Genomic DNA, 13818 nt, shown 5'->3' with positions numbered 1-13818 from the left:
GCAGGAGTGAGCAGGATCCAGGGCCCAGGGGCTGACCGAGCTCTCTAAGTCACACCGGACACCTGGGAGTGACCGAGGCTTTTCCACAGAGCAACCGCAGCAGTGATGACGCGCAGGCTGTGCTAGCGGTCTGTGGGAAGGGGGTCCCGGCCCGTCACTGCGGGCTCGGGAGGACAGCCTCCTGACTCACCGAAGTCCGTTCCTCATCAACCGAGGGGAACGTGCGTGAGACGAACTCAAAGCGCAGGAAGTGAGAAAACGCCGTAAATAAATGCTTCCCCTATCTATTCAGAATTTTCAGCCCCCTTCTGAGAGAAAGAAGAGAAAAAGTAAAGATGCGTATGAAAAACCGCTCAATCTCAGTACCGATCAAAGAAGTGCAAATTATGACAGTTTCACATATATTAAATAGGTAATAAAAATACTAATAACACTCTTTGCTGGTAAAATTTTTGAAAAGCAAGACTATCAGTGAGTTCTCACTGGCAGTGGGAATGGACCCAGTAGCCATTTTGGCAGCAATTTGGCAAAATGTTTCAACAGTCATGGAATTATTTACACTTTCTAGATGCAGAAACCCAGTTTTCAAATTTTAACTGGGAAAATAATCAATGCAAGCAAAAAAGCCAAAAGCAGGAAGACAAAAAAGACATCAATACCTATTGATTGATCATCCCATATTGGATAGAGCCCAGATTAGATAGATAGATAGACAGACAGACAGATAGACAGATAGGTGATTGATAGAGATGAAAATAAGAATAAGAAGTTTTCACATATTGAGGTATATGGGGAAGCGATTCTGGTTTAAATCTGATTCGGCCTGGAACTTGTTTTTCCCGCAGCAGCCTGACTTACGGCCCCCAGACCGTGCATCGTACATGTGCTTCAAACGTTCTCCCAGAGCGCGGAGTGCACGCTTTAAAGATAAGGATGAATAGCTTCCTTTCTCTGACGCGGATACCAGTGCCTCTTTGAAGATTAGCTTTTCTTCCCAGAGAACCAAGGTCAAGCTGACCTGCTGTGCATGTGCTAAACTGCTGCAAAGCCTCTCCCTCGACTTTGGGAAACAGGTGCATTCCCGTCACGCTTGCTCTATGTTCTCTGCTCTGAAATGGTGTATAACCGTACTGTTGACCACACTTCTCCAGACCGCTTTCTTCCCTGGGGGAGGGCGTGCTTCCAGGCTAGTCCTCAAATTAGCTCATTAAATATCTTTCTTATCTGTAGATTGTTGTTATTTGTGTTGACAATAGTATAGATATAAAATATTAAAATATGTATACAGTATGTATATCAATAAAATATATATTTTATATGCTGTATATAACACAGAAGCATAGAAATCATCTAATTGCAAAATTGTGGAAGGTTTCAGTAAAATACACGTAACTGCATGTTTTACGTATACACATTATAGTTACAATTATGAGCAATAGATGCAACACGGAAATGGCTTAGGCGCGTGCACTAGGTTTCCCAGCAGACGGCTGCACAGCAGGGATGGGGTAGGAGCACGTCAGTCACGGCCGCCCGTGTACAGGATGCAGGAGCAAATGAACGAATACAGCTGGGGCAGGGCGTGTGAGTGAACCTCCTGTCACCTCCTGGGAACAAGCTTCAGTGTAGACAGATGTAGACAAATCCTCTTCCTGTCCCTTCTCCACATGCCTGCGGGCCCAGGCCCCCACCCCCAGCCCCAAGAGGGAGGCTCCTGCCAGGGTGGGGCTCGTCCACCAGGTGTCCCCAGGCGAGACCGTGCTGGGAGCAGAGCAGGCACCAGTAAATGTGTGTGGAGGAATCCAGGCTGGGATTCCTTCAGGAATTCTTTAGGTTTGATCAGGAGACTCGTGGTCCTGCTTGCCTCCCACTAGCAGAAGACTTTAAAGACTACACTTTATTTTAAGGACATTAAGATTTTATTTCATAAAAATCACAACAATTTTCACTACTTAGTGGCATTCATCATCTCTCCTGGGCCAGAAACTCCTTTAAACACACAATCCTTTCCAATTTCTCATCTTTGGGCAATTTTGTGTCAATAATCAAGTACTGCAGAAGCCAAAATACACAGCCCATAAATAAAGTGCGCGACGGGCATTCACAAGAAATACAGAGTTCGTCCCTCACTTCCTGTGATGTATCAGCTATTACCGTGAGTATGCTGAGAGTTAAAGAGGAAGAATTCCGTCTAAACTAAAGATAGTTCCTTCCTCGATTTGCTTCACCAGAAACTAAATAAGAAAAACATCCAAGTGTAACTGTTAGGGATACAGTGTTCTCACTTCTACCAGCTCGTGGGCAGGACAAGGGTCTGGGCTGTGTGACGAGTGGTCTGATTTCTGGGATCACAAGGACAAGCCTGGGCAGGCTGGGCACACACGCACTGTCCACTACGCAGGGTCTGGGCAGTGGTCTCCGCTCACATCAGCCAGTTTACCCCACAGCACGTCCGGGGGCCGCACGGCAGGCAAACGGCCTCGTCACCCGTGCTGAGTCGCCCGGTGCACTTGGGACCTCGCCTCGGTGGAGGAACAAGGTGATCCCCTGGGCATGCTGCTCGGTCGGACCCCTCCCCACAGTGGGGGTCGCCTGTGGTGACCATTACACTCATTGCCATCGGGGGTGGGTTGCATTAAGCAGGTACCCGATGAAGAAGCAAAAGGCCCACAGAGCTAGGCAAACAACTCTCTGAAACAGCAGGTGCGTGGAGGGGGCGGGGGTGCTTAATGCTACGTGGTCACAGTGTTAAAGGAGGATTTTCCAGTATCAAAAACAGGTTTGAGTTGACCCACACATCTCACATCACACCATCACAGTACGATCTCTCTCGGCCTGTTTCCCAAATTTCCACGGCGTTCAGCTCACATCCACGATCACAAACCTTGTGTTCCACAGGATCCTGCCAGACGTGGAGCCGAAACAGTGAATCCATTTCCTAAGGGCTGAGTCCGAGTCCATAAATTAGCTCAGAAGACACAGCCATTGCCAGGCTTCCCCGTCAGGCAGGACGTGAGTCCCATCCCTCCCTCAGGGCTGTTGGCCACACGGGACGCAGGCAGCCTCCGTTCAGTGTGGTCAGAGGCCGGGCCCTCTGCGGCGACATGAGCTGCCGTGCTGGCGCCCATCCCTGTGATCCGCTTGTCAGAAACCCAGCAGAGGCTGCAGGTGACGAGGAAAGGACTCTGGGGGAAGTCAGGCCTCGGGCACTGAGACGTCTGGGCAGGGAAACCCAGCTGCGGGCGGCAGTCAGCTCCGGGGCTGCTGGGAACACAGGAGGAGGCTCAGGTGCCAGAAAAGGGGGTGTCTGAAGGCCAACTGAGTCTGAGGAGTCAAGACTTGAGGACCGGCCACGAGGCCCCCCCAGGCAGTGGCACCGTCAGGTGGCCTCCAGGCCCAGCTGCTGCATGTGGCCCCACCACCTCTCCTCCTGGGCGAGGCATCCGCCACCACAGGGCCAGAGCAGCCAGTGTCTGCAGCCCAGCATCACGGAGGCACCACAGAGACCACAGAACCAGACCGCGGGGTTGGCCACGTGGCCTCACCCTGTGCAGAGACCCGCACAGCAGCTGGCGCCTGGTTGCCGGGGACTTGTTGTTCGGTGAAGTCAGCAGGTTGAAAACATGCCCCAGCTCTTCCCCACGCGCCCCCATCTGCCTCTGCTGACCCTGCAGGGTGCAGAGGACCGTGACCTCCCCTGCAGGGCCCGCCTCTTTGGTCCTGAGGCCCCAGTGTGGTGCAGAGGCTGAGCTGCAGCCCCGGGGCCCGTGAGCTCAGGTGTCGTGAGTCTGAGGCTCTGCAAGTGCAGGATGAAGGGAGGCTCAAGTGCACATCACAGGGGCCACTGAGCATTCAGGGTGCCTGGAGGGCAGGCACTCAGCCCACAGGAGGACTCAAGCCAGGAGGTCTGCCCATCGCTGTGTGTCAGGCTGCAGGCTGAGCAGTGGGCACTGTCACACAGGGAGGGTCACAGGCGAGGACGCTGGCGGGGGGTCGGGACACCCATGTCCAGACAGCCATGAGGAGAGGGTCCCACTGGGGAAGGCAGATTGCTCCTTGTGTTTTGTTTGTGGGGTGGGGGTGTTCCGAGGGCAGGCGGGTCAGCGGCTCTCTGCTCACACGGCGGACAGGTCCACACGGTGGGTGGACTGGCTGCTCTTGTCCCAGGGGCTGAGCTTGGTGGAGGCCGTGCCTGGCCGGGTCCCGTTCATCTGCAACCACAGAGCAGTGAGGACCCCGCCCCGAGATCAGAGTCCCAAACCCTACATGGGTGCGGAAAGCATGGGGCCAGAAAGCTGTGTGGGGACACTCCCCTGAGAAACGAGGATCCTGGACCCGAGCAGGCACTGCCCTCCCCTGCTCTGCGCTGAGCCCCCTCCACCGTCTCTTCCAGGCTCTGGGCACTCACTCATTCATCCATCTATCCTTCTATTCATCCATCCACTCACTCGTTCACCTGTCACTCTGCACATTCCCACATTCCCTCCACGCCTGTCACTGAGCACACTGTGCACTGGGTACTGGTCACGCAGGCTCATGCAGTGAACAAAGCCAACAGCTCCTTGGCCCCAGGGCCCTCTTGTCCCTGTGATGGAAACAGTGTTTCCATCCCAGGGGGACGGCAGACAGTGGTCACTGCAGAGAGTGGCAGGAGCATGACTCTGAAGTGGCAGGGTCCAGGGGGACACGGAGAACTGCTGTCCAGGAAGGACTTCCTGAGGATGCAACATCTGCGTGAGGACCTAAATGATGGGAGGAGGCAGCGGTGCGGGGAGAGCACAGGCACCGTCTGCGCCAGGCTGCTGGGGGCCTGCTTGGGGGTCTGAGGGACAGACTGATGACCACGCCCCACAGGAGGAAGGTGAATCAAGTCGGGCACTAAGATGACAGGCCTGTTTAGACCCCAAGCACGGAGCGTGGAGACCCGATTTCTCAGGTGCCCATAGAAGGAGACCCGGCATGGAGGACAAGTTGGAGGCAGGGCTGGGCCTGGTGACTGTGCCTCCATGGGACCCATCAGCAGGTCCAGCGTCTGCCTCGCTGTCAACTGATCTGTATGTCCTTCCGTCTCCCTAAGTCAACAAAGAAGTGTTGCCCCTGGAAACGGGGCAGGAGAGAGGGCTGTGGATTTTATCAGGACAGAGGACCCTGCTGGGCAGACAGCCTGTAGCCTCCATCAGGCATGAAAGGGCTGGACAGGAAGCCAGCATGCAGCCTCGCCTTCCCCACCCAAGCTGGGCAGCTGCCTGCACGACACTGAGCTGCAGGGGCTGCAGCTTGGGGAGGAAGGGGGGGCCAAGGCTCGGGGTTCAGAGACCGGGCCCCAGCACCGCGGGCACCACGTCCTTGCTGAGGCAGAGGCTGCGGGCCGCTCAGCAAGGCCGGAAGGCAACTCCACGGCCAGGGGCTGACGAGGGCTGGCTCTCCAGGTAACAACTGACAACAGAGACCCCGAGCGCTCGAGCGCTCGGGCCAAGGATGCAAGGCATTCAGAACAGGATCAGCCGGCGCAGACAGGGGAACCTAGACAGCACACCACACTCACGATGTCAGAGCTGAAGGGCTTCACGTTGGCGCTGCGGGAGGAGCTGCTCGTGAGGGACCAGACCTTGGTTTTGTGCTTGAAGGCAGCTCTCACCTTCGGAGGCAGAACAGAGGGCTCATTAGAAGCAATTTCAGAGGTTGAAATGTTAACAATCAGAGGTCATTCTAAAAGGTGTCTAGGAATCTGTGCTGATAGAAGGCCCCAGAACACTGGGCGCAGGGCAAGGACAAGATTTGGACACATCAGATTCAAACAGGGTCATGATTCATTTGGCAGACAGACTGCGTCCCCGCCACCGTCCCGGCCCCGGCTGGGGAGAGAGAGGGATCTGGAGGATGGGCTTTGTTGGCTTCCCCACAGTTCTGGATGGGAGACGGGACACAGTCGGCAGTGAAGGGTGCAGAGGGAGAGTGTGTGACAGCGGCGGGGCCAATATGGAGGAGCAAACCAACTAACGCACAGGTGGGGCAGGCCACGCGCGGGCTGAGGCCCATCCCCTCTCCACCGTGGACATCAGGCTCGGGCCCTGCCTGGGCTGCTCCGGGGTCTTTGCCATCATGTGACCCCTCCTCCCCTGGCCACCCCACCTCCTTCCTCCCTGCCTACCTCTCCTTGTGCAAAGGGACGGCTCTAATCAAAAGCTCCTGCCTGTTCCCATCTCTACTGTGGAGGCATTTCCCCTCAACCGCAGCCTGGCAGGGCTCAAACGTCAACCCCCAACTCCAGGGAGCACTTCCTCCCACAGGACGGCAGGTGCTGAGGGGCAGGGCTGTGTCCAGAGCAGCCTCCACCCTCCCCATGGTCAAGCACATGGCAGGTACATCGCCCCAGGCTGCACGGAGGGGAACAAGCCGGCCCCAGCTGCCCCGGTGCCCCGGAGGGCCAAGTTACAATAGTCCCCTCTGCAACCCCTGCAGCAGGAGATCTTTCTTATAGTGCAAGATGGATTCCCTAAGCCCTCTGGGGGGACCGCTGGGAGCACACCCACATCTTACTCTCCCTAACATGCCAGACACCAGAAAGGTCCTGCTCTCCATCTCTCCTTGTCCTCTGCGCAGACAGCAGTGCCCACAAGACATCAGAGAGGGAAGATGCTTGGAGGTTGCCTAGCAACCAGGAAGAGTGAGAAAGGGCTGCAGGGGAGCATCCCCCCCGGGCGCAGCTTGTCCCCAGTACCAAGGCTTATCTGGGGCCACGCTCCTGACACCAGCCTGACAGGGCAGCACCGCTCCTGTTTCTGCCCTTTCAGAAATGGAAAACCAGCTTCGTGTGGTCAGGAAGGAGAGCAGCCGTACCTCAGAATTCAGGAGACAATGGAAGAGGAAGATGAAAAATCCCTGGGAAGGAAGGGGAGGAAAACACAGAATTAGAGCCACTTGCATTTCGTGACACAAACTTTCTAAGGGTCCTCTCCAACGCCACACATGGGCTCTGAGAGTGGACGGTGTGGTGCACTGCCAGGGAGCTTGCGAGTGAGCTGAGGATGAGGACGGAGAGGTGTCCGGCAACCCCCCCTCTAGTCCGACTACATGCAGGCAGCCACTGCTGCCAGGGTGCGGAGGTGGCGGGGCTGCGGGAAAACATACAAAGACAAGTGGGCTCCCAGCCGGCTAACCCAGGAGAGGAGCAAAGTGCTGGGGATGGACAGAGGGGAGGACACTAGCCTGTCACCTAATTTGAGCTGTGGTGTCCTCATCTGCAGACTGAGAATGAGGACAACAATAAGAGACACGAGAATGAGGATGTCGCCAAACATGCGCCAGGCACTAGGCAAACTTCGCATGAGTTATCTCATTTAGTGCTAAAAGTAGCCCCGTGAAGTGGGGCCTGTGACTGCTCCCACGTTATGGACGAGGAAACTGGGACACAGAACAAACGAGGAGCCCCAGGGTCTGCAGCGTGTGAGGGCTGCAGCCAGGACAACTACCACACCTCACGATAAACCACCAGAGGGAAACTGTGCAGAAGCTTTTGACAAACCAGAAGCCTGGCCCACCCCGTAAGACCCGGTCCCCTGTCACGAAGACCCACAGGCAGCAAGGACAGCACGGCAGGGCTGGGGTGGGCTGTGGTGACATTTGCCAGGATTCAGCCTTAGGCTTGGCTATGTGGGCTGTCTACAGTGATGGGTACCCACCTCTGCCCTCCCTTTGGGGGGCTTGTGGGTCTGGGGACCCAGACTCTGGGCACCTCACATCTCCGGTTTCCAGGCTGGCAACCCTTCTGGGCCCCTCCCCACAGAGGGCATACACCAGCTCAGAACCTCAGGCACCCCCATCACCACCTCTCCACACCCGGCACCCTCAGGAGCTGCCCACATACTGACCACCTTCCCTCTCAGGCCTGGACGTGCCTCCTGCAGACACAGGCCAGGAGGACGAGGCAGCCCTGCTGTGAACGGGGTCACCATCCTGAGGCCCTGTCTGCCCAGAGACCTGGTGTGGCTGGATCCATGGATCCATGCCTCTGTCCTCGGGCCTTGGCGACACCCCCATGCTATGGGCTCACCAGGTGTGTGCTGGTAACAGAGAGGGGGGTCTCCCTCCAGCCCTTGTGTGTCAATCTGCTCCTTGCACATCCACTCACAAGCTCACAGCCCACCTCACAACTCGCCCACGTGCCAGCGCCATGGCTCTCACCTGGAAGGAGTTGAGAATGGCAAACATGTACTGGAAGGCCACGGCCTGCTGGTTGACAGCAAGCACGCCAAAGACCCACGAGGTCCCCAGGATGGGCAGCAGCACGGCCACAGCTTTTGCTGTCAACCTGAAAGAGACATGCGGATGGCCACTCTGGGTGGAGGGAGGACAAGGGTGGGTCCAGAGACCCGGGCTCTGGATGCGAGGCTTCTGATGGGAGCAGACATAGGCCCTGCTGGGAGCGAGTCAGGGCTCCCCACTGCAGGTGACCTCGGGTGAGAAGTTAACACCTGGGATGTATGAGACAGGGTCGCCACCGGGCTGGCTCTGGGACAAGTCAATGGTGCTGCTTCTGCTCTGCTGTGGCCGGCACAGGGCACCCAGGAGCCAGCAAGCCCTCTGCACACACTCAGGCTCACCACCCCACCCAGCCGGTAGTGATGCTGGATGGACACGCCAATCCCAAGTGCCCAGAGAGGAGAGCAGAGCTGAGGAGCCCAGTGGGGTGGGAGAGTCACCCAGCACAGGGACAGCTGCACTAGCCTCGTGGGCTCACCCTGAACCCCAAGCTGCTGAGCCCCCAAAGAACGATTAGACTGAAACCAAGAGATGAGGAGAAAAAGGAGCCACAGAAGTTTTCCGAGGACGCTGTAATGCTGTCCTCCTCCCTGGCTCCCAGAGCTCCTGGGTCGGCAGCACCAGCCCAGGCAGGCGAGGGTTACACAAATGACACCAAGAGGAGAGCGAGGAGTGTCCTGGGGGTCAGGCTCGGCCACTTAAAGAGCAGGAGCTGCAGGGTAGGGGTTGCTGGGTTCTGTGACGGAGTCAGGGTGTCTGTCCAGAGAGATGCGGCCTGAACTCCCCCAGGAAGGTCACTCCCTGCTGTCACGTGCAGCACCCGGGAGGGCACCGTGGGCAGTGCCACCAGCTGTGGTTCTGCAGAGACTCGGAAATGCGCTCCCAATGCATGGTCCCTACCTCCCCCCTGTCAGCCTTTCCCTCAGAAGATGAGAGACAAGGTGGTGGAGGAAGGCTGCTTCCTGGGGGCTGAGGAATGAGGAGAGCACAGGGGTGGGGTGAGCACCCGGATGTTTGGGGACCAGAGAGCAGTGGTCTCGCTGGTGCCAGGCTGCAGGGGAGTAGAGAAGGGCTGGAGACAGACTGGCGGCCCTGAGCCCAGGGGGGCCTTGGGGAGCTGAGGGTGGAGGGAGGGATGACGGAGACGGGCCAGCCTCACAGGACAGCACTGCCTGTTCCCACTGATGGAAGAGGAAAGGAAGTGATCCCTGACCCTGAGCATCTCTTCTCCCCCAGGGCACAGCCCTCCACGGTTTCCAGAGCCCCAAAGAGCCCAGGAGGGCCGGAACCTCTTGTCAGTTTAATTTACAGTGTTTGGAATTCATTACAGAATAACTGTCTTATCGATCAGCTGCTGGCATATTTACTGTTTTCCCTTTCAGATCAGAAATGATATAGTGTAACTAAAGTAACTTACAGAATCCCCACTCCCCAGAGTCCATGGCCTGTTTTACATAACCGAGCGAAATTCCCTGTGAGGAGCTGGCTCCCACTCACTTCCTGGCCCTGTGGTTTGGGGGTGCTGACTGCACCCCACAGGCAGAGTGGACCGTGTGACTCAGGTCCAGGTTAACTGGTGACTTCCATTCCTCTGTGACTGGTTCAGGGTGGCCCAGCCTGTGTCTCAGCCCTGGACTCAGGACCTCTGTCTGAACACGTTGGGTAGAGGTTCGTCCCCGTGTCACCAGGAGACAGCATCAGCTTGAAGCCGACACAGAGGATGCGGAGCTGAGAGATGCAAAGAGGAATTGGGTCCTGGTGATTTTATTGTCAAATAGGGTCTGAACTTTTCAGGGACCCGTGTCAGTAAGTCCCCCTTTGCTTTAGCCAGTTTGTGTTGGGTTTCCTGTCCCTTGCGCTCAGCAGAGCCCTAACTGATATGGGGTCAGGAAACCCCAGAGGACAGCCGCTGTGTGGGAGGAGTCCCTGCCCAGAAACACCTGCTCCTCCTGTGGATGGACCAGCCCCAGAGCCACCGGGATGTTCTCCAATGACAGCCCTGTGGGCCAGTCCTGCTCTCAGCCCCACATCACAGATGAGGAAAACAAGGAATTGAGGGGTTAAATAACCTGCAAGGCCCTAGCAGATGGCAGGGGCCGAGGCAGGACTGACCCCGGCAGGGCAGTCGGGCTCTAGAATCTTCCTCTTCACTCTGCTTCATGTTGCCTCCCACCCTGGGGGTCAGCAGTCCCCAGATGACATCTATTAAACCCCCTCTTACACAATCAAGGGCGTTGAGGCTGAGAAAGGACAGGTCCTGGTCATAGGGAGTGAATACAGAGCCAAGTGAGGATGCGAGCCCAGGGCTCCCCCTGGGAGATGGTTGGGACACCAAAAGAGGTGGGGTACATGATGACAGCCCCTCCTGCTCCCTGAGCAGCCCTCTGTGGGCAGGGGCCCTGCTCACAGCCCCTGTGCCACCTTACTTGAAGGCGCTGGGATCTCCATGGACCTTGTAGTTGTCGGCGCTGATCTGTGAAATGACCCTGGTCACCGCGACAAGGATGACAACGTTGACCTGCACGAGGAGAAACAATGGAGGGAAGATGAGAGGCCTGGAGCTGCACTTCCAGGAAGTCTGAGTCCACCTGGCAGCCACCCACTCCCCACATGCCACCCACAAGACTGCCCCCCAGGAGCTCACACAGAGCTATGGGGTCTGGTCCCCAGCACATCAAAGAAAGCCCATGGGTCAGACCTCATCTCAGCTTTTTCTCACTGTGTGTGACCCTGGTAACTCACTTCAGTCTCTGAACCTCAGTTTCCTCATTTGACGAGAAAGAGCAATATCCACCGTGCAAAGTGATCAATGACAGGATAAGAAATCCTATCGGAAGCCCTGGCACACGTCCAGGCTCTCACTTCCCACCCTCACCCCAGGCCGATGGCTGTGCGATCCGTGGAGGCCACCGCAGAGGGTTCTTCATCCTCTGTCCAACCCTCCCTCCTTGCTAGGAACCTATTGGAAGGCTTCCCTTGGGGTCTGTGGGGCTGGGCAGGGGCACGAGGGGTCTCTGGCAGAGGCTCCAGCACAACCTGTCCCCCACTGTGAGCAGCTCTCCAGGGTCCTGAACAGGAACCTGACAAGGTCCCCCAGTTGGTTTCCTTCTGCTACAGGGTCCACAGCTGGATTCAGAGGCTATGCTGTGGCCAGTGACATTTCCCTTGGTTTTTTTTCCTTTGGTGAGGAAGACTGGCCCTGAGCTGACATCTGTTGCCAATCTTCCTCTATTTCTTCTATGTGGGATGCCGCCACAGTGTGACTTGATGAGTGGTGTGTAGGTCCATGCCCAGGATCTGAGCCTGCAAACCCCAGGCAGCGGAAGTGGAGCTCGCAAACGTAATCACTACACCACTGGACTGGCCCCCCTCTTCCCTCATTTTTGAGAAACTCTGAGGTCATTTAGAGAGTTGGTGAGGAGTCCAGCTCCAGGCCCAAATCCTATGTGTGGACTTTCAGGCTCGACTCCAGGCAATGACACAGGCTTTACCTGAGGCCTCCCCACACCAGAGATCACCGCAGGCTCTGAAGAGACTACAGGCAGGGACCCAGGACCCTCCCAGCACTCCCATCGGGCTGGACATGCCACGCACACAGCTGCATTCCCAGCCTAGGCACCTGCCTTCCGAGGCCTCCTTATGGGGACCCCAGGCTGAGGCCTTCCCAAAGCCGCTCTGCCGACACCACTGACCCGGGGCCTCCACCTCAGTGCTCAGAGCTCTCCACACTCAGCCCTTCTCCCTCCTTCTCTCCCTGGGAAGTCAGCAGGAGCCATCTGTCCAGGGCCGGTCCTGGGATGGAGCCCTGGGGGAGGCGGGACCTCGTCCTGTGAGCCTTATGCTGTTGTAATAAGGGGATACAGGCTCGACTGCTGCTTCCAGGTCAGCCTCTTGTCTTAACTGATCACCTGGCAGCACAGCTCCTGGCAGGCAGACCCGCCTTACTTGCCCTCATTCTCTCACCTGTAAACTCAGGGCAACAATGGACGTCTCCCAAGGTCAGGAAGATGGAAAAAGGCAACAGCATGAATGTTCAGTCACACAAGTGACTCCCCCCTCCCCCCAGCTCACTGACAAACTGGGTGACAGCCACGAGAACCCGATCAGATCAAGAGAGAGCCGGGCCAGTGCAGATGATGGGTTATCGGTCTTAGAATGCAGTGACATTCCATTCAATCTGGACAGTGACAGGAGGGAAATGTAAGTGCAGTTACTGCTTCAGGGGTGGAATGTCAACCCCAGACAGTCGAGGTCATGGAAGTCTGGGAAGAGCGACTTCCCTGAAGTCAGGCTGGCATCGCACACTCGCCTGGAGCCGTTCCTGCCTCCAGCGGCGCATCCGCGTCCCAGAGCCAGGGGCGGGGGCAGGGAGAAGCCCAGCAGAGTGCCACTGACCCTGCCACCCTTACGGAGATTCACTAGTTTTTCTTGAATAAATGCTTTCAGTTTTTATACCTTTGGGTCACTTCTCAAGTTCTGAGATGCTGTGTTTCTCACCCACAGGACTGCAGGATTCTTCCCGCGGTCCCCTGCAGTGGGGAGAAGCTTTCCTGAGGCCCTCTGTCTGCCATGCTGCCAGTCCCACCTCCTCCACTCTGGGAATTTATGTGCTGGCAAAAGCTGAGGCCTTGTTTGCAACAAGAGATTGGAAACCACCTGAAAATCCACCGACAGGCAGTGGTCTGGGGGCTACAGTGGCCCCCACTCCATGGATGTAGCATGGACCCAGGCAGGTCTCAGGTGCTGACAAAGCTAGAGGTGCCATGTAGGCTGAGTGGAAAAGGCATGGGGTGAATATACGCCTATAGTTCCCTGTATCTGCATAAAGCCCCAGGACACACAAGAAACAAGCACCAGGGGTTGCCTGTTTCGGGGGAAATCATGGAATTGAGAGAGAGATGTGGGAAGAGACTCTTCATATATATTCGTTTTTTTTTTTTTTAAAGATTGGCACCTGGGCTAACAACTGTGCAACTGTGGCCATTTTTTTTTTCTGCCTTATCTCCACAAATCCCCCCTGGTACACAGTTGTATATCTTAGTTGCAGGTCCTTCTGGTTGTGGCATATGGGACGGCACCTCAACGTGGGCTGATGAGTGGTGCCATGTCTGCGCTCAGGATCTGAACCAGCGAAACCCTGGGCCACCGCAGCCGAGCGCACAAGTGCAAACTTAACCACTCGGCCACGGGGCCAGCCCCTTCATGTATATTCTTAAGTGTTTCTTTCAAATGTTTAACCACGTGTGTTAAAATTCAAAAATTAAATTAATTAACTAAATTTCAGTTTACAAGAATTATCAATTAAAAGGGAAATAACGTAATTCCCTTTTCCTGTGAATGTCTCAGCAGTGTCCTTGGGGTCAGGAAGAAAAGAGACATAACCGTGCAGTGTTCTAGTGGTCCAGGGAAGGAGACGCAGAGACCATGGAGCCTGCCACCTGGGAGAGGGACCCAGGGAGCCTCAGGGGAGGAGCTCAAACAGCCCATGTGAGCCCAGGAGACTCAAGGAACACCCTGCATGAGCCCAGAGGACCCATCATGACCAACAGCCCGCGT

General features: G+C 56.3%; 1 protein-coding gene across 6 annotated transcripts in view; it reads right to left on the bottom strand.

Moving 5' to 3' along the window:
* Positions 1-1896: 1896 nt before the first annotated feature.
* The window catches only part of ADGRD1 (adhesion G protein-coupled receptor D1), a 172153-nt gene continuing 160231 nt past the window's right edge, over positions 1897-13818 (bottom strand). For all 6 annotated transcript variants that reach the window (XM_070275547.1, XM_070275549.1, XM_001494181.6 and 3 more), the window contains 5 exons: positions 10689-10780; positions 8185-8311; positions 6841-6882; positions 5546-5638; positions 1897-4211 (listed from right to left, as the gene is read on the bottom strand). In XM_070275547.1, coding sequence (XP_070131648.1) covers positions 4116-4211; positions 5546-5638; positions 6841-6882; positions 8185-8311; positions 10689-10780 — 450 coding nt within the window. In that variant the 3' untranslated portion in view covers positions 1897-4115. The remainder of the gene's footprint in view (positions 4212-5545; positions 5639-6840; positions 6883-8184; positions 8312-10688; positions 10781-13818) is intronic.

Source organism: Equus caballus, chromosome 8 (assembly GCF_041296265.1).
Source record: "Equus caballus isolate H_3958 breed thoroughbred chromosome 8, TB-T2T, whole genome shotgun sequence".
Classification (NCBI taxonomy): domain Eukaryota; kingdom Metazoa; phylum Chordata; class Mammalia; order Perissodactyla; family Equidae; genus Equus; species Equus caballus.
The sequence above is the reverse complement of the archived record's forward strand: the minus strand, read 5'-3'. Positions and strand labels throughout refer to the sequence as shown.